General features: G+C 43.8%; 2 protein-coding genes across 5 annotated transcripts in view; one reads left to right on the top strand and one right to left on the bottom strand.

The window, feature by feature from the left end:
* LOC144602431 (E3 ubiquitin-protein ligase znrf2-like) overlaps positions 1 to 24,145 on the bottom strand; it is a 464,175-nt gene that overhangs the window by 229,506 nt on the left and 210,524 nt on the right. The gene's annotated exons all lie outside the window — the stretch shown is intronic.
* Positions 1,669 to 24,145, top strand: part of LOC144602403 (nucleotide-binding oligomerization domain-containing protein 1-like) — a 41,893-nt gene continuing 19,416 nt past the window's right edge. For all 4 annotated transcript variants that reach the window (XR_013548443.1, XM_078415488.1, XM_078415507.1 and 1 more), the window contains exons 1-5: positions 1,669 to 1,810; positions 9,895 to 10,112; positions 12,830 to 13,004; positions 16,328 to 18,131; positions 20,915 to 20,998. Coding sequence is in view for 3 of the 4 variants with exons in the window: in XM_078415488.1 (XP_078271614.1) it covers positions 9,927 to 10,112; positions 12,830 to 13,004; positions 16,328 to 18,131; positions 20,915 to 20,998 (2,249 nt within the window). In the remaining variant the exon portion in view is untranslated. The remainder of the gene's footprint in view (positions 1,811 to 9,894; positions 10,113 to 12,829; positions 13,005 to 16,327; positions 18,132 to 20,914; positions 20,999 to 24,145) is intronic.

The raw sequence follows: 24,145 nt of genomic DNA, 5'->3' as shown, positions 1-24,145 counted from the left end.
CGCTCACAAATGACAACACAAACATACAGTTAACAATTAAGAATAAAGCATAACCACATCAAAACAATTAGGATACAACATTATGGTCTAAACATGTGGGTGAAAATAAACCAGAGCAAAAAAGAGACTACAGATTGTGATTATTGAGTAGAACTACTACTCGTGGATAAAGGCTGTTTTTATGTCTGGCTGTGGCTGCTTTGACAGTCCAGAGTCGCCTTCCAGAGGGAAGTGCTTCGAAGAGTTTGTGGCCAGGGTGAGAGGGGTCAGAGATGATCTTGCCCGCTCGCTTCCTGGTCCTTGCAGTGTACAGTTCGTCAATGGGGAGAAGGTTGCAGCCAACAACCTTCTCAGTTGCAGCCTCCGGATGTCGTGCTTGGTGGCTGAGCCAAACCAGACCATGATGGGAAGGTGAGGACGGACTCAATGATAGCAGTATAGAATTGGACAATCATTGCCTGTGGCAGATTGTGTTTCCTCAGTTGCCACAGGAAGCACATCCTCTGATGGACCTTTTTTATTGTGGAGTCGATGGTGGCCCCCCATTTAAGGTCCCTGGAGACGATGGTTCCAAGGAACTTAAATGACTCCACAGATGTGACTGTGGTGTTGTTGATGGTGAGTGGGAGGAGGGGAGGGGGTTCTCTTCGAAAGTCTACAATTAGTTCCACTGTCTTGAGCATTGAGCTCCAGGTTGTTGCGATGGCGCCAGGATGCCAGCTGTGTCACTTCCCGTCTGTAGGCAGATTCCTCCCCATCCTGGATCAGTCCAATCAGGGTTGTGTCATCCGCAAACTCGAGGAGCTTGACAGAGGAGTCTGTGGAGGTGCCCGCCATTGCTGCAGAGAGAGTGAAAGGCATAGATACAGTGGATGTGGAAACGATGTTTCCACTGATAGGAGAGTCTCGGACCAGAGGTCATAGCCTCATAATTAAAGGAGAATTGAAATTTTAGAAATGAGATGAGGAGGAACTTCTTTCGTCAGAGGGCGGTGAATCTGAGGAACTCATTACCACAGAAGGCTGTGGAGGCCAGGTCAGTGGTTATTTATAAGGCAGCAATAGACAAATTCTGATTAGAACGGGTGTCAAGGGTTATGGGGAGAAGGCAGAAAAATAGGATTAGGTGGCAGCGATCAGCCATGATTGAATGGTGGAGTATACTCGATGGGCCGAATGGCCTAATTCTACTCCTATAACTTGTGAACTTGTGTGAACTTGTGTAGGTTTGCTTTAAGTAGATTAAGTGGGGTTGGACATCTCTTGGTTTAGAATCAGTCACGGGTTACAGCCTAGCTTTTGGCCAGAATTGCAGAGGTATGCAGGGTCACCGAAGAGAACAATGCAGGTTTTCTTATTATATTTTTTTATCACTTTGTATCCCAAGCTATAACTGATAACCTAAGCAAAAAAGTCAACAGTCAGAAACTGAGCTTTGTTCTTCGAAGAAAATGGTTGTTAGGAAATGTAAAATGTAAATAAACTTTTGTTAACTTACAACCTGCTTTTCAAAGAGGCAAAACTGTTTCAAGTTGCACAACCTCGTGCAGTTGCAGTTAATGATTTGGTGTTAATTTAGTTTGTATAACTATAGCATCTGAACTTGATTGGTTAGTGACCCTGGTGCAGATTCACACATCCTGTCTAACTGCAGTCAGTGACGTTAATTTAAGGAACAGGATCCCCTCTTGGCGAGCTCAGTGTTTTTCCCTTTAGAAATTGTTCTGCTTTATTCAATGTTGGATTTAAAGTATGAAGAACCTTGGGATTTATCGAATGCCACATAACTGACAAAAGGCTAAAGTCAACGGTAAGACATTTCTGATGCTTTGCTAGATCTACAACTTTTACTAGAACTTGAGCTAGAGCCATTAGTTTTAAGATAGTATTGGATAAGATGGGGCAGGTCCAAGAGTTAAAATTGTGAATCTGAGCAAGGCCAACTTTGATGGTATTAAACACAAACTTGCTCGAGTTAATTGGAATAGATTGCAGGGAAAAGAGCACCCAGAAAGTGGGGTGCTTTTAAAAGTGCTCAGGGAATGCATGTTCCTGTTAGAGTGAAGGGCAATGCAGATGGGATGTAAGGAAACATGGATGACGAGAGAGGTTCTGGTCAGGAAATAGAAGGAGGCATGGGACGGGGACAGGCAACTGGAATGAAGTGGACCCTCGGCGGAGGAGATTTAGGAACTGAGGAGCATATTTAAGAAGGAAATCAGAAGGGCAAAATGAGGGAGGAGAAAGCTCTGGCAGATAATATTAAGGGGAATCCAAAGAGAATTTATGTACAATAAGGGAAAGAGGGTGACTAGAGAGAGAATAGGGTCCCTGAGAAACCAAAGTGGTATTCTCTGCGTGGAACTGCAGGAGATGGTCAAGAGTCCTCAGTGTGTATTTTTCTTCTGTTTTTACTGTGGAGAAAGAGGTCCAAACTGGGGAATTTGGCACAGTTAATGAAAGTGTCTTGAGGACAGTCAGTATTGCTGTCTGTCGAAGAGGTGCTAAATGTGTATTATGGCATATGTAAGTAGACAAATCTCCCTTTCCTGGTTCAGATATATCCAAGGACACCCCATTCTCCTGTCTTCTCCTCATAATATTTACACCCTTACTAATCAAGAATCTGTCAATTTCCACTTTAGAAATACTCAATGACTTGGCCTCCACAGCAGTCTGTGGCAATGAATTCCACAGATTCACCACCCTCTGACTAAAGAAATTCCTCCTCATCTCCTTTCTAAAGGTGCGTCCATTTATTCTGGGACTATGCCCTCTGGTCCTAGAGTCTCCCACTAGTGGAAGCATCCTCTCCACATCCACTCTACTCAGGTCTTTCACTATTCGGTAAGTTTCAATGAGGTTTCCCCTCATCCTTCTAAACTCCAGCGAACACAGGCCCAGTGCCGTCAAATGCTCATCATATGACAATTCAATCATCCCTGAGATCATTCTCTCCAATGTCGGCATATCCTTCCTCAGATATGGGGCCCAAAACTGCTCACAATACTCCAACTGCGGTTTGACCAGTGCTTTACAAAGCCTCATATTATATCCCTGCTTTTATATTCTAATCCTCTCAAAATAAATGCTAACATTGTATTTGGCTCTCTTACTACCCGTTTCAACTCGCGAATGAACCTTTTGGGAATCCTGCACCAGCACTCTCAAGTCCCTTTGCATCTCCGATTTCTGAATCCTCTCCCAATTAGAAAATAGTCTATGCCTTTATTCCCACTACCAAGGTTGGGAGAGTGGTCAAAGAAGTGGCAGATGGAATACAGTGTAGCAAAGCACCAAGGCAAATTCCTTGTATGCATACGTACTTGGTCAATATATTTATTCAATTCAAAATGCATGACTGCACACTTTGCTACACTGTATTCCATCTGCCACTCTCCCAACCTGTCCATGGCATTCTGCAGTGTTCCTGCTTCCTCCACACTACATGCCCCTCCACTTACCTTCGCATCATCTGCAGATTTGGCCACAAAACCTTCAATTCTCTCATCCAAATCAGGGTATTGAGTATGGAGGTAGAAACAATGAACTGCAGATGCAGGTTTACCAAGAAAAGACACAAAAGATACTTCATGTCTGAAGAATGGTCCCAAAGTGTCACCTGTCCATGTTCTCCAGGGGTGTTGCCTGAACTGTTGAGTTACTCCAGCATTTAGTGTCTCTTCATATTGAGCATAGAAGTTGGGATGTTACGTTACGGTTGTAGAAGACATTGGTGAAGCCACATTTGGATTATTGTATTCAGTTTTGGTCACCCTGCTGGAGGACAGATGTTGTTAATCTGGAGAATGCAGAGAAAATCTACAAGGGCTTGAGCTACAGAGGAGGTTGGGCAGGCCAGGACGATATTCTTTGGAGTGTAGGAGGATGAGGTGTGATCTTATAGAGGTGCATAAAAACATGAGGGGAATAGATAGTGTAGACGCACAGAGTCTTTTATCCAGAGTAGGGAAATCAAGAACCAGAGGACATAAGTTTAAGAGGGGAAAGATTTAATAGGAACTGAGGGTATATGGAATGAGCTACCAAAGGAGGTAGTTGAGGCAGGTACTATAACAACATTTAAAAGACATTTGGACAGGTTAATGGATAGGAAAGGTTTAGAGGGATATGGGCAAAATGGGGGCAGGTAGAATTAGTGTAGATGGGACATATTGGACGGCATTGGTATGTTGGTACAAAGAGTGTGTTTCCATGCCTTATGACTCTATAACTCTAAGTATTAGTTGAAATAAATAGTCTGGTAAAGCTTGGAGCTTAAGAAAGTTAGGTTGTGTAACTGAAAAACATCTACAGCCTTTTTTGAACTCCAAATATTGTGATGTTCTTATCTAAGTGTCTGTAAATTTTCAATGTCTGATTGGAAGCACAAAGAACTGCTGCATTTATCCAATGCTACATGGAGTCATGAAGTCATGGAGTCTTACACGGCGGAAAAAGGCCGTTCGGCCCAACTTGCCCACATCGGCCAACATGTCCCATCTAAACTAGTCCCACCTACCTGCATTTTGCCCATTATCCCACCAAACCTGTCCTATCCATGTACCTGTCTAAATGTTTCTTAAACGTTGCAATAGTACCCACCTCAACTACCTCCTCTGGCAGCTCGTTCCATACATCTACCACCCTTTGCATGAACAAGTTACGCCTCAGATGCTTATTAAATCTTTCCCCCCTCACCTTAAACCTATGTCCTCTTGTTCTCGATTTCCCCTACTCTGGGCAAGACACTCTGTGCACCTACCCAAGTATGATGTTGCAGGGATCACTGAGACATGGCTACAAGAGGACCAGGGCTGGGAACTGAATATTCAGGGGTACACAACGTATAGAAAAGACAGACAGGTGGGAAGAGGAGGTGGGGTTGCTCTGCTGGTAAGGAATGATATTCATTCCCTTGCAAGGGGTGACATAGAATCAGGAGATGTTGAATCAGTATGGATAGAAATGAGGAATTGTAAGGGTAAAAAGACCCTAATGGGAGTTATCTATAGGCCCCCAAACAGTAGCCTCGACATAGGGTGCAAGTTGAATCAGGAGATAAAATTGGCGTGTCACAAATGTAATGCTACGGTGGTTATGGGAGATTTCAACATGCAGGTAGACTGGGAAAATCAGGTTGGAAATGAACCCCAGGAAAGAGAGTTTGTAGAGTGCCTTCGAGATGGATTCTTAGAACAGCTTGTACTGGAGCCTACCAGGGAGAAGGCAATTCTGGATTTAGTGTTGTGTAATGATCCTGATCTGATAAGGGGACTAGAGGTAAAAGAGCCATTAGGAGGCAGTGATCACAACATGATAAGTTTTACTCTGCAAATGGAAAGGCAGAAGGGAAAATCAGAAGTGTCGGTATTACAGTATAGCAAAGGGGATTACAGAGGCATGAGGCAGGAGCTGGCCAAAATTGACTGGAAGGAGGCCCTAGCAGGGAAGACGGTAGAACAGCAATGGCAGGTATTCCTGGGAATAATGCAGAGGTTGCAGGATCAATTTATCCCAAAGAGGCGGAAAGACTCTAAGGGGAGTAAGAGACACCTGTGGCTGACGAGGGAAGTCAAGGACAGCATAAAAATTAAGGAGACAGAGGATTGGGACTCTTTTAAAGAGCAACAAAAGTTAACTAAAAAGGCAATACGGTGAGAAAAGATGAGGTACGAGGGTAAACTAACCAATAATATAAAGGAGGATAGCAAAATTTTTTTTAGGTACGTGAAGAGGAAAAAAATAGTCAAGGCAAATGTGGGTCCCTTGAAGACAGAAGCAGGGGAATTTATTATGGGGAACAAAGAAATGGCAGACGAGTTAAACCGTTACTTTGGATCTGTCTTCACTGAGGAAGATACACACAATCTCCCAAATGTTCTAGGGGCCGGAGAACCTAGGGTGATGGAGGAACTGAAGGAAATCCACATTAGGCAGGAAATGGTTTTGGGTAGACTGATGGGACTGAAGGCTGATAAATCCCCAGGACCTGATGGTCTGCATCCCAGGGTACTTAAGGAGGTGGCTCTAGAAATAGTGGAAGCATTGGAGATCATTTTTCAATGTTCTATAGATTCAGGATCAGTTCCTGTGGATTGGAGGATAGCAAATGTTATCCCACCTTTTAAGAAAGGAGGGAGAGAGAAAACGGGTAATTATGGACCAGTTAGTCTGACATCAGTGGTGGGGAAGATGCTGGAGTCAATTATAAAAGACGAAATTGCTGAGCATTTGGATAGCAGTAACAGGATCATTCCGAGTCAGCATGGATTTACGAAGGGGAAATCATGCTTGACAAATCTACTGGAATTTTTTGAGGATGTAACTAGGAAAATTGACAGGGGAGAGTCAGTGGATGTGGTGTACCTCGACTTTCAGAAAGCCTTCAACAAGGTCCCACATAGGAGATTAGTGGGCAAAATTAGAGCACATGGTATTGGGGGTAGGGTACTGACATGGATAGAAAATTGGTTGACAGACAGAAAGCAAAGAGTGGGGATAAATGGGTCTCTTTCGGAATGGCAGGCAGTGACCAGTGGGGTACCGCAAGGTTCGGTGCTGGGACCCCAGCTATTTACGATATACATTAATGACTTAGATGAAGGGATTAAAAGTACCATTAGCAAATTTGCAGATGATACTAAGCTGGGGGGTAGTGTGAATTGTGAGGAAGATGCAATAAAGCTGCAGGGTGACTTGGACAGGTTGTGTGGGTGGGCGGATACATGGCAGATGCAGTTTAATGTAGATAAGTGTGAGGTTATTCACTTTGGAAGTAAGAATAGAAAGGCAGATTATTATCTGAATGGTGTCAAGTTATGAAGAGGGGATGTTCAACGAGATCTGGGTGTCCTAGTGCATCAGTCACTGAAAGGAAGCATGCAGGTACAGCAGGCAGTGAAGAAAGCCAATGGAATGTTGGCCTTCGTAACAAGAGGAGTTGAGTATAGGAGCAAAGAGGTCCTTCTACAGTTGTACCGGGCCCTGGTGAGACCGCACCTGGAGTACTGTGTGCAGTTTTGGTCTCCAAATTTGAGGAAGGATATTCTTGCTATTGAGGGCGTGCAGCGTAGGTTCACTAGGTTGATTCCCGGAATGGCGGGACTGTCGTATGTTGAAAGGCTGGAGCAATTAGGCTTGTATACACTGGAATTTAGAAGGATGAGGGGGGATCTTATTGAAACATATAAGATAATTAGGGGATTGGACACATTAGAGGCAGGAAACATGTTCCCAATGTTGGGGGAGTCCAGAACAAGGGGCCACAGTTTAAGAATAAGGGGTAGGCCATTTAGAACGGAGATGAGGAAGAACTTTTTCAGTCAGAGAGTGGTGAAGGTGTGGAATTCTCTGCCTCAGAAGGCAGTGGAGGCCAGTTCGTTGGATGCTTTCAAGAGAGAGCTGGATAGAGCTCTTAAGGATAGCGGAGTGAGGGGGTATGGGGAGAAGGCAGGAACGGGGTACTGATTGAGAGTGATCAGCCATGATCGCATTGAATGGCGGTGCTGGCTCGAACGGCTGAATGGCCTACTCCTGCACCTATTGTCTATTGTCTATTGTCTATTACCCGAGCTATTCCTCATAATTTTATACACCTCTATAAGATCACCCCTCATCCTCCTGTGCGCCAAGGAATAGAGCTCTAGCTTGCTCAACCTCTCCCCATCGCTCAGGCCCTCGAGTCCTGACAACATCCTTGTAAATCTTTTCTGCACCTTAATTGACATAAGGCCAAAATTCAAATTTCGAGAGATTTCTAACGAAAGCCATTGTGTTCAATATTGAAAAACTGTGTAGAATTTGTGCAGCATTGCTGGAGAAATTGAGCAATCTCTGACGGTAAGACTTTTTCAGAGTTTTACTGGAACTGCAACTCATTAAGCATTCGTTGAAGTGTGGAGCTTAGGAAGGTTAAGTCGTGGAACTGTATAAAAAACCCACAGCTTTTTTGTTCCCCAAATATTGTGATTCTGTTATCCGAAAGTCTACAGCCAAAACATTATGACCTGATGAGCCAAAACATTATGACCACCTGCCTAATATGCTGTTGGGGGAGTCCAGAACAAGGGGCCACAGTTTAAGAATAAGGGGTAGGCCATTTGGAACGGAGATGAGGAAGAACTTTTTCAGTCAGAGAGTGGTGAAGGTGTGGAATTCTCTGCCTCAGAAGGCAGTGGAGGCCAGTTCGTTGGTTGCTTTCAAGAGAGAGCTGGATAGAGCTCTTAAGGATAGCGGAGTGAGGGGGTATGGGGAGAAGGCAGGAACGGGGTACTGATTGAGAGTGATCAGCCATGATCGCATTGAATGGCGGTGCTGGCTCGAAGGGCTGAATGGCCTACTCCTGCACCTATTGTCTATTGTCTATTGTCTATTGTCTATTACCCGAGCTATTCCTCATAATTTTATACACCTCTATAAGATCACCCCTCATCCTCCTGTGCTCCAAGGAATAGAGCCCCTAGCTTGCTCAACCTCTCCCCATAGCTCAGGCCCTCGAGTCCTGACAACATCCTTGTAAATCTTCTCTGCACCTTAACTGACATAAGGCCAAAATTCAAATTTCGAGAGATTTCTAACGAAAACCATTGTGTTCAATATTGAAAAACTGTATAGAATTTGTGCAGCATTGCTGGAGAAATTGAGCAATCTCTGACGGTAAGACTTTTTCAGAGTTTTACTGGAACTGCAACTCATTAAGCATTCGTTGAAGTGTGGAGCTTAGGAAGGTTAAGTCGTGGAACTGTATAAAAAACCCACAGCTTTTTTGTTCCCCAAATATTGTGATTCTGTTATCCGAAAGTCTACAGCCAAAACATTATGACCTGATGAGCCAAAACATTATGACCACCTGCCTAATATGCTGTTGGTCCTCCGTGTGCAGCCCCATATGCAGCAGGGTGCGATGCACTGTGTATTGTGACACATTCCACCCATAACCACCATTAAAATCTCCTGTGATTTGTGCCACAGTAGACCTTCTGTCGGTTCGGACCAGACGGGATAGCCTTCATTGCCCTCGCGCATCGATGAGCCTTGGGCACCCAACACCCTGTCGCCGGTTTGTGGTTTGTCCCTCCTCGGACCACTGGTCAGTAGGTACTCACCACTGCCTACCGGAAGCACCCCACAAGCCTTGCCATTTCAGAGTTGCTCGGTTCAGCGCTCGGTGCGGCTCGGCCGCGGGGCCTTCCATCGCCCGGTGCGGATCAGAGCCCGGCGCGGCTCGGCTGCGGGACTTAACATCGCCGGCGCGGCTCGGCCGCGGGACGTTTCAGTGCCCGGTGCGGCTCGGCCGCGGGACGTTTCAGTGCCCGGTGCGGCTCGGCCGCGGGACGTTTCAGTGCCCGGTGCGGCTCGGCCGCGGGACGTTTCAGTGCCTGGTGCGGCTCGGCCGCGGGACGTTTCAGTGCCCGGCGCGGCTTGGCCGCTGGACTTAACATCGCCAGCGCGGCTCGGCCGTGGGACGTTTCGGTGCCCGGTGCGGCTCGGCCGCTGGACTTAACATCGCCCGGTGCGGCCGCGGGACGTTTTGGTGCCCGGGGCGGCTCGGCCGGGGGGCCTTCCATCCTCTTGCGGGGGCTGTGCGTGTCGGTTGCCTCGGTAGGGGTCGAGCTGCCTGTCCGTGGGTGCGGGGGGAAGAGAGGGGAAGTTTTGTTGCCTCCATCACAGTGAGGGGGTGTTTGGCGTCACTGTGATGGATGTTTGTGTTGGGGTCGTGTGTCCTGTGTTCTTTTCTTTTTTGCTGTGTTTTGTGACTGCTGAAATTTCGTTCGGTATTTATACCGAATGACAATAAAGTTTTGTTATACTGTTATATGTTATAACAGCGATTGTTATTCTGTGGACTCGTGAAGTGATACCACTGACCATTCTAACTTTTGCTTCCGATAGAAAAGCTTAGGTTTGAACCCAAGTACGTTACTATGGAGCCGTGTGCGGCTCTTACAAACCGAGCCTCCTCATACCTTGATCTTCTAATAGTGCGTCGGGTGGAGCTGGTCAATGGAATTAAAAACACTGATTGCATCTTGGATAACTTGCTGCATGCTGGATACTTCACGTCTGAAGATATGGAGTTTGTGCAGCAGAGTGTTACTCAGCATGAGAAGGTAGGACCAGCCGAAAATCTTACTTTTTACTAAACGTCCTTATTTTGGAAAGTTATTGGGCCACCATGCGCATTGTAGGAAAAGCAATGCTGAAGCCAACAATTGTGTGGTGCATTTCTTGAGCAATATCATCTCAGAAGTGACACCCCAGCATCCAAAACCACTAGCAATCCAACCTGTATGCTGTACAGTACAATCATAGAGTTAAAATTGTAGACCATTGCTGACCAAAATGCCTATCGACACTAATCCCATTTTTCTGAATTTAGCCATATCCCTTGATTATTTTGTTTCTTCTATACCTACCCAAATGTTTTTTTTAAATAATTTAGTGAATAAACCTGCCTCCTCTGGTAGGTTGTTCCAGATAACCATAACCTTACCACCGAGATCTTTAAGTATTTCCCCTCACGTTAAACCACATATTCTAATTTTAGATGACCCTACCCTTTGAACAAGCCCATGACGAGCAATCATCTCGATGGCTCTCATAATTTCATAACAACTCTTGGTACATCGATGCTGAAGGTCCCAGTCATTAACTGCAGATGTCTCACCACTATTAGTCGAACCAAAATGCATAATCTCACACTTGACTGCATTAAATTCCATGTGCCACTGCTCTGCCCAATTTTCCTGCTAATCCGTGTCTTTCTGTATCCTTAGGCCCCAGCATCAATATCTACAACTCCATCAATGTTCACATCACCAATAAAATTAAACCATAGACATTACAACCAAGCCATTGGTTACAGACTTCCAATCGGAAAAATACCCCTTCACCACTACATTCTACCTCTGACCACTGTCAATTTTGGATTCAGTTTGCCAAAATACCTTGGATCCCTTGTTCCCTAAATTTATGGATCAGCCTGATGTGTGGGACCTTGTCAAAAACATTGCTAAAGTCCACATCTGCCATCTGCCTTCATCAATTTTCCCAGTAATTTCCTCAAAAAACTCAGATTTGTGAGGCAGAGTTTTTCATGCACAAAACCATGCTAACTTCCCTAATCAGTCCCTGCCTTTCCAAGTGATTGTAAATCCTATCCCTGGGAATATTTATTTCAGTATTTGCGCTACTTCTGCTGTAAGGCTTACCGGCCTGCACTTATTCATATACATTAATGATTTAGATGAAGGGATTAAAAGTAACATTAGCAAATTTGCGGATGACACAAAGCTGGGTGGCAGTGTAAACTGTGAGGAGGATGCTATGTGGGTGACTTGGACAGGTTGTGTGAGTGGGCAGATGCATGGCAGATGCAGTTTAATGTGGATAAATGTGAGGTTATTCACTTTGGTGGAAAGAACAGGAAGGCAGATTATTATCTGAATGGTGTCAAGTTAGGAAATGGGGAAGTACAAAGAGATCTGGGTGTTCGTGTTCATCAGTCACTTAAAGTTAGCATGCAGGTACAGCAGGCAGTGAAGAAAGCTAATGGCATGTTGACCTTTATGACAAGAGGAGTTGAGTATAGGAGCAGAGGTCTTTCTGCAGTTGTACAGGGCCCTAGTGAGCCGCACCTGGAGTACTGTGTGCAGTTTTGGTCTCCAAATTTGAGGAAGGATATTCTTGCTATTGAGGGCATACAGCATAGGTTCACTAGGTTAATTCCTAGAATGGTGGGACTGTCGTATGTTGAAAGACTGGAGCGACTAGACTTGTATACGCTGGAATTTAGAAAGATGAGAGGGGATCTTATTGAAACATATAAGATTATTAAGGGATTGGACACATTAGAGGCAGGAAACATGTTCCCAATGTTGGGGGAGTCCAGAACCAGGGGCCACAGTTTAAGAATAAGGGGTAGGCCATTTAGAACGGAGATGAGGATAATTTTTTTCAGTCAGAGAATTGTAAATCTGTGGAATTCTCTGCCTCACAAGGCAGTGGAGGCCAATTCTCTGGATGCTTTCAAGAGAGAGCTAGATACTCTTAAAGATAGCGGAGTCAGGGGGTATGGGGAGAAGGCAGGAACGGGGTACTGATTGTGAATGATCAGCCATGATCACATTGAATGGTGGTGCTGCCTCGAAGGGCCGAATGGCCTACTCCTGCACCTATTGTCTATTTCTACTGCCCTTCTTGAATATGGGAACAGCATTAGCTCCCCTCCAGTCTTCTAGTAACTCTGCTGAGGTAAAAGCTGATGTAAAAATCTCCATCAGAGCCCCAGCAATCTTATCCTTTGCTTCCTATGATATCCCAAGATAGATCGTTGTCAGATTCTGGAGCTATGTCTACCTTAACGCGCATCAATAACTCTACGTTTCCTCTTTCCTAATAAACAATGTTCCAACTATCGAGTGCATGTTCTCCAACTTTCCATCCTCCCCATAGTGAAAGCTGATGCAAAGTATTCATTCAGGACACCACATGTATTCCCTAGGCTGCGCAAGAAGACATCCCTATTTCATCTCTGAAGGGACCTACTATTTCCCTACCATATCTTGCTTCTAACATATTTATAAAATGTTATAGATTTCCCCTTGCCAGGGCCATTTCATGTCCTCTCAAGGGACAATATGTGTGGGGAAGCACAAAATCTATAATGTTCAGTTCAGGCAGATTTCACCCCCTGTAATGAACTGACTTATACCCTCAAGCAAACCGTTCTTGTTGGGGCTAAAATTTCCATTTGCTGGATGCTGCTTAGACATGGAAAAGAAATTAAATGTGGGTGCGTTTGTTTTTTGTTTCATGTGTACTTTAGGTGCGTAAAATATTGGATATCACAATGGCGAAAGGAGAAGATTGTGCAGAGTACTTTGTATTTATTCTTTACTCTGCCAAAGGAATTTACTCAGATGTTCACCCTTGGTTGGAAGAAATTGATTACAGCCCACCAGAACACTTGCTGAGAGAACCAGTACTGATTACAGATACAGGTAAGTGAGTTCTTAACGCATTTGGCTGCGATGTTAATCAAATGTTCCTGGGCTGCTAATTAATGCAGCAGTTACTGCATACCTTAGTTGCCTTAAGCCATTCCAATATGTGAATGTTCAGATTGTTACCAGAGCTGAAATGTCATTAGTCCATCATGTTATAGCATGAGGTGGATATCAACACTGCATTGTGAAAACCCTAAAATCCTCACGGTAAACAGTAAAATTAAAGGGGTAATTGTCTTCTGTACAGAAGCATTTCCTTCCAGGCCATTCCAGTGTTACGCTATAGCTACACATTTCATTTTTGTTACAAGTTAAAATTAATTATAATTAAAGACAGCTATTTTGGAAAGATCTGTACATTTAGTTTAGTTTCAGGATACAGCACGGAAACAGGCCCTTCAGCCCATTGACTCTGCGCCAACCAGCAATCCTCGCACATTAACACTATCCTACACACACTAGGGACAATTTACATATATACCAAGCCAATTAACCTACAAACCTGTGCTACTTTGGAGTGTGGGAAGAAAGCGAAGATCTTGGAGAAAACCTACACAGGTCAGGGGGAGAACGTACAAACTCCGTACAGACAGCACCCATGGTCAGGATCGAACCCGGGTCTCTGACGCTGTCAGGCAGCAACTCTACTGCTGCACAGCCGTGCCATGATTGGTGTCTTTACATATTGAGTTGGTAGTAAGGAAGTAGTAAGGAAGGCAAGAGCAATGTTAACATTAATTTCGAGAGGACTGAAATGTAAAAGTCAAGATGAAAAGCTAAGGCTTTATAAGGCACTGGTCAGGCCACGTTTGGAATATTGTGAAGATAGACACCCTAAAATGCTGGAGTAACTCAGCGGGTCAGGCAGCATCTCTGAAGAACAGGAATAGGTGCCGTTTCGGGTTGAGACCTGTCTTCAGACTGAGTATCAGGGGAGAGGGAAACTAGAGGTAGAGATACTTCTAGTCTCCCTTTCCCTCTCATCGTTGCCTTGTTTCAAATTTCTCCACTGGATGAATCCAGTGCTGTCAAATACTTTGATTATCTTGGGCACTTAAGTTAAATTGCCTTTTGTTCAATCTGGTGCATTCATAAGATTATAGATCAAGTCTAGGCTATGTGGTGCCGTTATTTATACTCTGTTTAATCCAGTGAAATAGAATAGCATTTCCACCAATATTGTCCCGGGGGGCATTGTGAGAGGCGGCACAGTGGCACATTGCCTCAGAGCACCAGAAACTCAAGTTCGATCCTGACTACGGGTGCAGTCTGTACGGAGTTTGTGCGTTCTTCCAGTGACCGTGTGGGCTTCCTCCAGGTGCTCCGTTTTCCTCCCACACTCAAGTCAAGTCAAGTCAAGTCAAATTTATTTGTCACATACACATACTCGATGTGCAGTGAAATGAAAGTGGCAATGCCTGCGGGTTGTGCACAAAAATAATTACAGTTACAGCATATAAATAAAGTTAATAAGTTACTAAACATAGCACAAAAAGTGTCGACAAAAATTTAGTCTCTGGGGTTATCAAAGTTGACAGTCCTGATGGCCTGTGGGAAGAAGCTCCGTCTCATCCTCTCCGTTTTCACAGCGTGACAGCGGAGGCGTTTGCCTGACCGTAGCATCTGGAACAGTCCGTTACTGGGGTGGCAGGGGTCCCTCATGATCTTGCTTGCTCTGGATCTGCACCTCCTGATGTATAGGTCCTGCAGGGGGACGAGTGTAGTTCCCATGGTGCGTTCTGCCGAACGCACTACTCTCTGCAGGGCCATCCTGTCCTGGGCAGAGCTGATCCCAAACCAGACTGTAATGTTGCCGGACAGGATGCTCTCTACAGCCCCAGAGTAGAAGCAATGAAGGATCCTCAGCGACACTCTGAATTTCCTCAGTTGTCTAAGGTGGTAAAGGCGCTGCTTAGCCTTACCCACCAGTGCGGCAATGTGCGTTGCCCACGTCAGATCCTCTGCGATGCGGACTCCCAAGTATTTGAAACTGCTCCAAAGGTGTACAGATTTGTAGGTTAATTGGCTTTGGTAAAATTGTCCCTAGTGTGCTAGTGTACGAGGGGGATCGCTGGTCGGCGAAGACTCAGTGAGCCCAAGGGCCTGTTTCCAACTTGTATCTCTAAAGTCTAAATTCTAAAGTCTCTAGAGGTGCAGTGGCCAAGTACCAATTAATTGGTACTTGAAAAGTTTATTTCATTACACCATATTTATCCTTTAATTATTAGAAAACAGAACATATTGATAATTATTTGCCAATCATCTTTCCCAACAATGAATGTATATGTATGGTTGCTTATATCACTGTTTGATGTTCAGTATTTCATTATAGACTCGTGGAACAGCACGGAAACAGGACCTTTGGCCGAAATTGACCTAGCCGACAAAGTCGTCATACTGGGCTCACATTTAGCTCATTGCCCTCTAAATCCTCCCGATCCATACATTTGTCCAAACATCTTTTAAAAGTTGTAATTATATCCACTTTTGTAACTTCTTCGGGTAGCTTATTTCAGACAGGGACCACCCTTTATGTATCCATTTATCTATTTATTTATTTATTTATTTATCTATCTATTTATTTATCTATTTATTTATTTATCTATTTATTTATTTATTATTTAGTTATTTATTTATCTATCTATTTATTTATTTATCTATCTATTTATTTATTTATTTATCTGTCCATCTATCTGTTTATTTATTTATTTATTTATCTATTTGTTTATTTATTTATCTATCTATCTATCTATCTATCTATCTATCTATCTATCTATCTATCTATCTATCTATCTATCTATCTATCTATCTATCTATCTATCTATCTATCTATCTATCTATCTATCTATCTATCTATCTGTCTATCTGTCTGTCTGTCTGTCTGTCTGTCTGTCTGTCTGTCTGTCTGTCTGTCTGTCTGTCTGTCTGTCTGTCTGTCTGTCTGTGTTTGTTTATTCATTTATTAATTTATTTATGTATTCAATTTATTTATTTATTTATTTATTTCATAATTAAATCACCATTACATTTGCATCTAAGTGCAACGGGATTCAAGAGGCTCCAGGCACCTGAGTTATTGGATAACCCTATAACCTGCTCTACTTTAGATGGTCATATTACCATTAGTAGCCAGATGATACTTGGAACAATTAACGTTTGAAATCTATGCCAAAACATTATTTTACTGCACTAAAATAATGATTATACAGTACTTTGGATTACAATGAGTATACAGATATGTAAGCTCAAGACAATTGAAATTAATGACAAAAATAAACCTTTCTGCATGTGCATGTCATTCAATGTATGTCTTTCAGTCTGTCAGTACATTGAGAAGCTCCGAAGTGCAGTGCAACAAGATACCAGGTTCACTTCATCCTACACCCGGAAGGAGGATATTCTGTTTGATGACATTTACACTGAGACTATTATGGAGTTAATCAACGCGGTCAATGAAACCAAAGGGACCATCACCCACTTGGAGGATTTGTTCAGTGACATTGAAATCATAAACAAAGATGTTGAAACTGTGTTTGTAACGGGTGATGCTGGAATGGGAAAGACCATTCTCCTCCAGAGACTTCAGAACCTGTGGGCAAAGGGAGAGCTCTGTGCTGATATCAAGTTCTTCTTCAAGTTTAGATGCAGATTATTCAGCAGCTTCAAGGAAGACAAAATCTCTCTGCGAGATCTTCTGTTCAAGTACAACTGTCACCCTGATAAAGACGCTGATGAGATATTCAGTTACATCCGACAACATCCAGCCACCGTTCTCTTCACACTGGACGGGTTTGATGAAATGAACGTGGACCTTAATGATATCCCCGACATCTCATCGCCCTTCGAGCCCACACACCCTGTAGCCCTGTTGTTGAACCTTCTCAGAGGAAAGTTGTTAAAGGGATCCATCAAACTATTGACAGCGAGAACAGGCACAGACTTACCATTAAGGATGGTGAGAAAGAGAGTGATATTGAAGGGTTTTTCGAAGGAACATTGGCAGGGTTATTTGAAAAAGTCTTTCAAAAACAAGGCTGATCAAACTTTAATTCTGACCCATCTGGAGGCCAACCCTCACCTGTGCAGTCTATGTTCAGTGCCATTGTTGTGCTGGATTATATTTAAATGCTACGAGCACCTTCAGTTCACAAGCAGCTCCCACTCTTTGTCAAATTCAATTACACTGACTGATATCTACCTGGTTATGGTTGAGGTTTTCCTTAACCATAATTCCCAGGACAATCTGCACAGGAGCAATGACAGAAGCCAGCTAAACGTGTTCAGGAGAAGGAAAGAAGCTCTCTTGCGGATCGGTAAATTAGCCTTAAAGGGCACTGAAAATAATGACTTGGTGCTCAGCCAGGAGAAAATTGAAGCAGCTAACATATGTGAAGAGGACTTACAGTTCGGTTTCATTAAAACCATAGGTCAATATAATGGACGTGGGAACCAAACAACGTATGAATATATTCACGTAACTATTCAATGTTTTTTTGCCGCATTTTCACTACTCCTGGATGACGAAATCAGTCCGCAGGAGTTCCTGGAGTCATTTAACGATGGTAATGCACCAAGATCCTCATCTAGTATAATTAATAAATTGGTTGTGGTCTTCTTGAGCCTGAAGAGGGGATCCTCCACAAATGTCATCAAGTCATTCCGCGAATCTCTGCAGTTTATCTTGCTCTTCCTTTGTGGCTTGTTGTCCGACAGTAATATCAATCTGATGCAAAGCCTTGCATCCCCGTTAGTCATTAAGAAAAAGCAGGCAGTGCTAACATCCTACCTGTTCAGCAGCATGAAAACGCATTTGAAAGGTCTTCCTCGACTGAAGCTGGAAGATGGTTGGCAGCGAGTGCACGTGCTACCACGTTTCATATGGTTGATTCGTTACATATTCGAAATGCAGAATCAAGCGGCAGCCAAAGTGGCAGCCAAATATATCAGTGCTGACTACATAAAGCTCAATTTTTGCAATGTTTCTTCTGTGGACTGTAGTGCTCTTGTATTCATCTTGAGGCACATCCTGAAACCACTGGCCCTGGAGCTGGACAATAACAACATCAATGATTATGGTGTGGAGCAACTGACCTCCTGTTTCAGTCAGCTGACAGTCCTCAGGTAAGTACTGCTGCCAGATATTGCCCTTATCTGCCCTTATAAAATCGAATCACGGTTCTCCTAATTGGACTGAGAAGGCAGAAACGGAGTACTGATTGAGAATGATCAGCCATGATCACATTGAATGGCGGTGCCGGCTTGAAGGGCTTGAAGGGCCGAATGGCCTCCTCCTGCACCTATTGTCTATTGTCTATTGACTGCAGTATTAGAAACATAGAAAATAAGTGCAGAAGTAGGCCATTCAGCCCTTCGAGTCAGCACCGCCATTCAATGTGATCATGGCCGATCATCTAAAATCAGTACCCTGTTCCTGCTTTCACCCCATATCCCTTGATTCTGTTAGCCCTAAGAGCTATTCAGTGTGAAGAAGGGTCTCGACCCGAAACGTCACCCATTCCTTCTCTCCCGAGATGCTGCCTGAGCTGCTGAGTTACTCCAGCATTTTGTGAATAAATCGATTTGTACCAGCATCTGCAGTTATTTTCTTATAGCCCTAAGAGCTATATCTAACTCTGTTATTGTTACACAGGAAAGTAAAATTCAGCATTTCCATCAGATTTAGGTTTGACCTTTTAGGTGTGAACCTTGATGTACTTGTTAGAACTCTGGTCCATGAATACAAAGTCCATTGATCCAATCCCACGGGACAACTTTGATCAGTAAAATTATCCCACTGTATTGACTGTGTAAGAAAATAACTGCAGATGCTGGTACAAATCGAAGGTATTTATTCACAAAATGCTGGAGTAACTCAGCAGGTCAGGCAGCACCTCAGGAGAGAAGGAATGGGTGACGTTTCGGGTCGAGACCCTTCTTCAGACTGATGTCAGGGGGGCGGGACAAAGGAAGGATATAGGTGGAGACAGGAAGATAGAGGGAGAACTGGGAAGGGGGAGGGGAAGAGAGGGACAGAGGAACTATCTAAAGTTAGAGAAGTCAATGTTCATACCGCTGGGGTGTAAGGGGTTATGGGGGGAAGGCAGGACAATGGGGTTTAGAGGGAAAGATAGATCAGCCATGATTGAATGGCAGAGTAGACTTTTGGGCTGAATGGCCTAATTTTGCTCCTATAACTTATGAACCAATTATTTACTCATGAATGACACCACTCAGAGGTAAGCTATTCAGTGCAACATGTCAGTGCCAGCTCTGTGGTAGAATTATCCCTAAACACTCGAACAAGGACAGAATCCCCCTCGTTCTCACCTTCCACCCCACCAGCCAGCGGATCCAACAAATCATCCGCCAACATTTCCGTCACCTACAACGGGACCCCACCTCTGGCCATATTTTCCCAGAGAAGTTTGATTTTTCCATATGCTTTATATTTTTATTATTGTACCTTTTTAAAAATTATACCATTAGATTCTTATCTCCCCTTTTCCTTCCAACAACACATTGTTTCACACTTTTCCGCATGAAATGTTATTTGGAATGTTATCTGCCTGCTTCCCCAACCTGGTCTAACCTCCTGAAGTGGTTTTCTGTCAAATTAGATTGGATGGAGTCTTCTATTGACTCCATTTAAACCTCACGCTGCCTTGCTAAGGCCGGCAGCATAATCAAGGGCGAGTTGCACCCTGATCACTCCCTCTTCTCCGCTCTCCCATCAGACAAAACGTATAGAAGTGTGAAAACACACACCTCCAGATTCAGGGACAGTTTATGCCCAGCTGTTATCAGGCAACTGAATCATCCTACCATAATCAGAGAGCAGTGCTGAACTACTGTCTATCTCTTTGGTGACCTTCGGAATATCCTTGATCTGACTTTGCTGGCTTTACCTTGCACCAAACGTTATTGCATTATCATGTATCTGTTCACTGTAAATGGCTTGACTGTAATCTTGTATGTCTTGATAAAAGGTTTTCACTGTACCTCCATAAGCGTGACAATAAACTAAACTGAACTGAGAATTATCTCAGATCGTTTGCAGCCATATTGCCCCAAATGACCTTAAGGTTTTCTCACTTCAACCATTCCATAAAATAACTAGGTCTTAGGCATGCAATTGAAAGCCTTGCTCCTGTGTGGCTGACAGCCTTGTGAAAGCTCGTGCAGTCTGACAGTTTTTCCATTGCGCTGGAGTAACTCAACGGGTTAGGCAACATCTCTGGAGAACTTGGGTTGGGACTCTTCCCAAGACTGGAGATCTGACGAAGGATCCCAACCCAAAACATCATCAATCCTTGTTCTCCAGAGATTCGATCTGATCCGCTGTTACTCCAGCACTTTGTCTTTTTTGTTGTTGTAAACCAGCATCTGCAATTCTTTGTTTCTAGCTTTCCCAGAGTGTTCATATCTCTCTGGTGGTCCTTTGGAAAGAGTTAAAAAGAATTAGTAATGATTAAACAGAATGTCAAAGCAATTAAAAAATGCATTAGACTACCGTTAACTAAGAAACACATAAGAATTCAGTTTTTTAAATGCATATTAGTGGCCTCTTCCAAGTGAATGGGAATATATTGGACGCATCACCATTGACTGGTATAAAGCTGAGGGGCCAGATTTGGAGTAAGCCAGGACCCTCTGCTCAGTTTATGGAACCTTCCAGAACCCTACAGTGAAACCTATGAAAGAGTGAGAATGTACATCTGACTTCCAACATGTTCCCACCTTATCCAAGGTCAGGATATATGAAACCAAATGGGTACTACCCAGCATGACCCTGCCCAATGCATCAAAATGCTCTTCTTTAATCTATTGACCAAATCTATATTTCTATATCTGAAATAAAATTTCACCATTTAATGTTTCTTACATCTTTTTTTAAAACAATATAGGTTGAGTGTGAACCAAATCACAGATCATGGTGTACATATCTTGGTGGAAGAACTCAAAAAGTATCAGAAAATCAGAACACTTGGGTGAGTGTACCTGTTTCTATTTGGTCTAATGCGGTACTTTTCATACTTTTTTAAAGCTTGATTGCATTTCTTCTGTGTTTTGATTTTACCGATTATGGGTAGTCAATGCGACTTTGTGCTTGGAAAATAATGTCTTAGAATTTGATTGAGTTTTATTGTTAAGTTAAGTTATTGGTGATTTGATTGTTTATTGTAGAGTTAAGAAACAGTTAGACAGGTACATAGATAGGACAGGTTTGGAGGGATGTGGACCAAACGCAGGCAGTTGGGACTAGTGTAGCTGGGACATGTTGGCCGGTGTGGGCAAGTTGGGCCGAAGGATCTGTTTCCACACTGTATCGCTCTATCACTCTGACAATGACTATTGAAGAAATTACCAAGAAGATTGACATCAGGGCAGTAGACTTTGCCTGTGTGGACTTTAGTAAAGGCTTTTGACAAGGTCCTGCTCAGTAAGTTGGTCCCGAAGGTCAGAACACATGGGATCTAGGGTGAACTGGTCAATTGGATACAAAACTGACTGTGTGGTAGTGAAAGGATGCTTTTCACAATGGAGGCTTATGGCCAATAATTGGTGCTGCATCCCCTGTTGTTTGTCATATATATGAATAACATCGATAAGAATGAAGGTGGCATGATTCGTATGTTTGCGGATAACACAAGAATTGGTGGTGGAGTAGACAATGAAGAAGGTTGTCAAAGGTACAACAGATTACTGCTCAACTGGATTAGTCAAGGAAATAGCAGCTAGAATTTAACTCAGACTAGGGCAAATTGATATACTTTGGGATGTTATATCTGGACCAGGGCAAACATAATGAATGGCAGAGGAGTGTTGTTGAGCAGAGAGACCTAGGATACAAGAACATAGGAGTCTGAAAAGTGGTGATCTAAGCAGTCAGGGTGGTGAAAGAGTCAAATGACATGCTTGTCTTCAACGGCTGCGGCTTTCAGTATAAATCATGTTACAATTGTCCAAGATATTGGTTTGACCACATGGAGTTCGGTTCATCACACAATAGGAAGGATGTGATTAAATTATAGGCATAGGCACAGAAGGGGTAGATAGTCATAGTGTTTATTTGTAGGGTAGAGGATTCTAAAACTAGAGGGCATAGGTTTAAGGTAAGATGGGTACAATTTAAGAGGGGTCTGAGCAGTAATTTTTTCACACTGAGGGTGGTGGAATAAGCTGCCAGTGGAACTGATAGATGTAGGTACAATTACATTCAAAATGCATTTAGACAAGTGCAAAATTGTATGGCTTTAGGGTTTTATGGGACAAGCTCAGATTGTTTTTGTCTTTGACAGGGAGAGGTTGGGCTGCAGGGCATGTTTATGTCCTGCATGATTCTATGACTATCTCCTGTGCTGATGTTGTGAAGTTATATAATTGCAAGCTCTTTCTTACAGGAGACGCAAGAGATGCTGGAATCTTGAGCAAAAGAGTTGGAGGAGCTCAGTGTGTTAGGCAGCATGACCTGCTGGGTTCCTCCAGCACTATTTTTTGCTGCTTCTTGTAGGGCCAGGATGATTCATTGTCAGGATATAAATCTCACATTTGCCCATTTTATGGAGAAATGCAAATCAAATGGAAAGATAATGTTAACAGTACTTTTGGTATTTGATTAATAGTTATTAACTTTGATCAGTGCTGGAATGTGTTAGTTAGTTAAGCCCCCCCTCGGTCATGGCTGACCATGGATGATGCATCCTGGTTGTTGGTTGCTTGCTCCAAACCACGGCTAGAACAGCGTCGATGTGTGGTCGGATGCAAGCTTGGGCGATGTGATATGAAGGGCAGGCTGTTGCCCATGCAGCACATCCCCCCACTCCACGTCGCTGATCGATCCAAAGGAACAGCAGAGCCGTTACAGTTTGACACCAGTGCCATCGCAGGAGATGCCAGAACGTGGTTGGAGACAACGACGAACTCCCTTAGGGACTCCGACTCCGGATTTTTCTTGTGGTTTACTCCTGGAGCCTTTTCCAAGACTGGATATGGCCACAAGGCAGTGGAGGTTTTACATCAGAGCTTTCACTCTCCTAAATGGACTGCTTTCCCAGGCTGATGAGCCTCATATGCCAAAGACTCGTGGGGGCGGGAGCGTTTACCTTCCCATCTATAGCACCTGCCCACTGCAGCCTTCATCCACCTTCCCAGCCATTGTGACGCTCCACTAAAGTCAGCCATCATCCTCTGCCTGTTTCACCGTTGAGGTCTTGATTGGATTGCTCTTTGTCAGGGACCTCCCCCTCGACCTTACTGCCATGGGTAATCCTACCATGAGCATAGCTCCGGACAGCATCGCTCTCAGGATCTCAGGGCCACACAGGCTTCTCCACCACGACAAGGTGACAAAACACGGAATGTGTACGTACTAATGCACAGTATTCAGGAGAAGGAACTTTTTCACCCAGAGAGTTGTGAATTTGTGGAATTCTCTGCCACAGAGGGCAGTGGAGGCCAAATCACTGGGTGAATTTAAAAGAGAGTTAGATAGAGCTCTGGGGGCTTGTGGAATCGGCATATGGGGAGAATTGGGCACAGGTTACTGATTGTGGACGATCAGCCATGATCACAATGAATGACGGTGCTGGCTCGAAGGGCCGAATGGCCTCCTCCTGCACCTATTTTCTATGTTCTACGTTTCTAAATGAATGGAAGATATGCAAGAAACAATGATAATCAAGGAAATGTAGAGCACACAATGGGCCATTGTTGCCTGTGAGATGACAATGAGTAGTCAGACAGAGGAACTCAACAGGACGACAGTAAAACTAGTACGACGACTAGGGTAGGGGAGGGACAGAGACGGGGGATGCAAGGATTACTTGAAGTTAGAGAAATCAATATTCATAACGCTGGGTTGTACGTTGTCCAAGCGAAATAGTAACAGACAATCGACAATAGGTGCAGGAGTAGGCCATTCGGCCCTTTGAGCCAGCACCGCCATTCAATGTGATCATGGCTGATCATTCTCAATCAGTACCCTGTTCCTGCCTTCTCCCCATACCCCCTGACTCCGCTATCCTTAACTGCTCTAGCTAGCTTTCTCTTGAATGCATTCAGAGAATTGGCCTCCACTGCCTTCTGAGGCAGAGAATTCCACAGATTCACAACTCTCTGACTGAAAAGGTTTTTCC

Source organism: Rhinoraja longicauda, chromosome 2, assembly GCF_053455715.1.
Source record: "Rhinoraja longicauda isolate Sanriku21f chromosome 2, sRhiLon1.1, whole genome shotgun sequence".
NCBI classification, from domain to species: Eukaryota; Metazoa; Chordata; class Chondrichthyes; order Rajiformes; family Arhynchobatidae; genus Rhinoraja; species Rhinoraja longicauda.
Note: the sequence above shows the minus strand (reverse complement) of the source record. Positions and strands in the feature narration are given on the sequence as shown.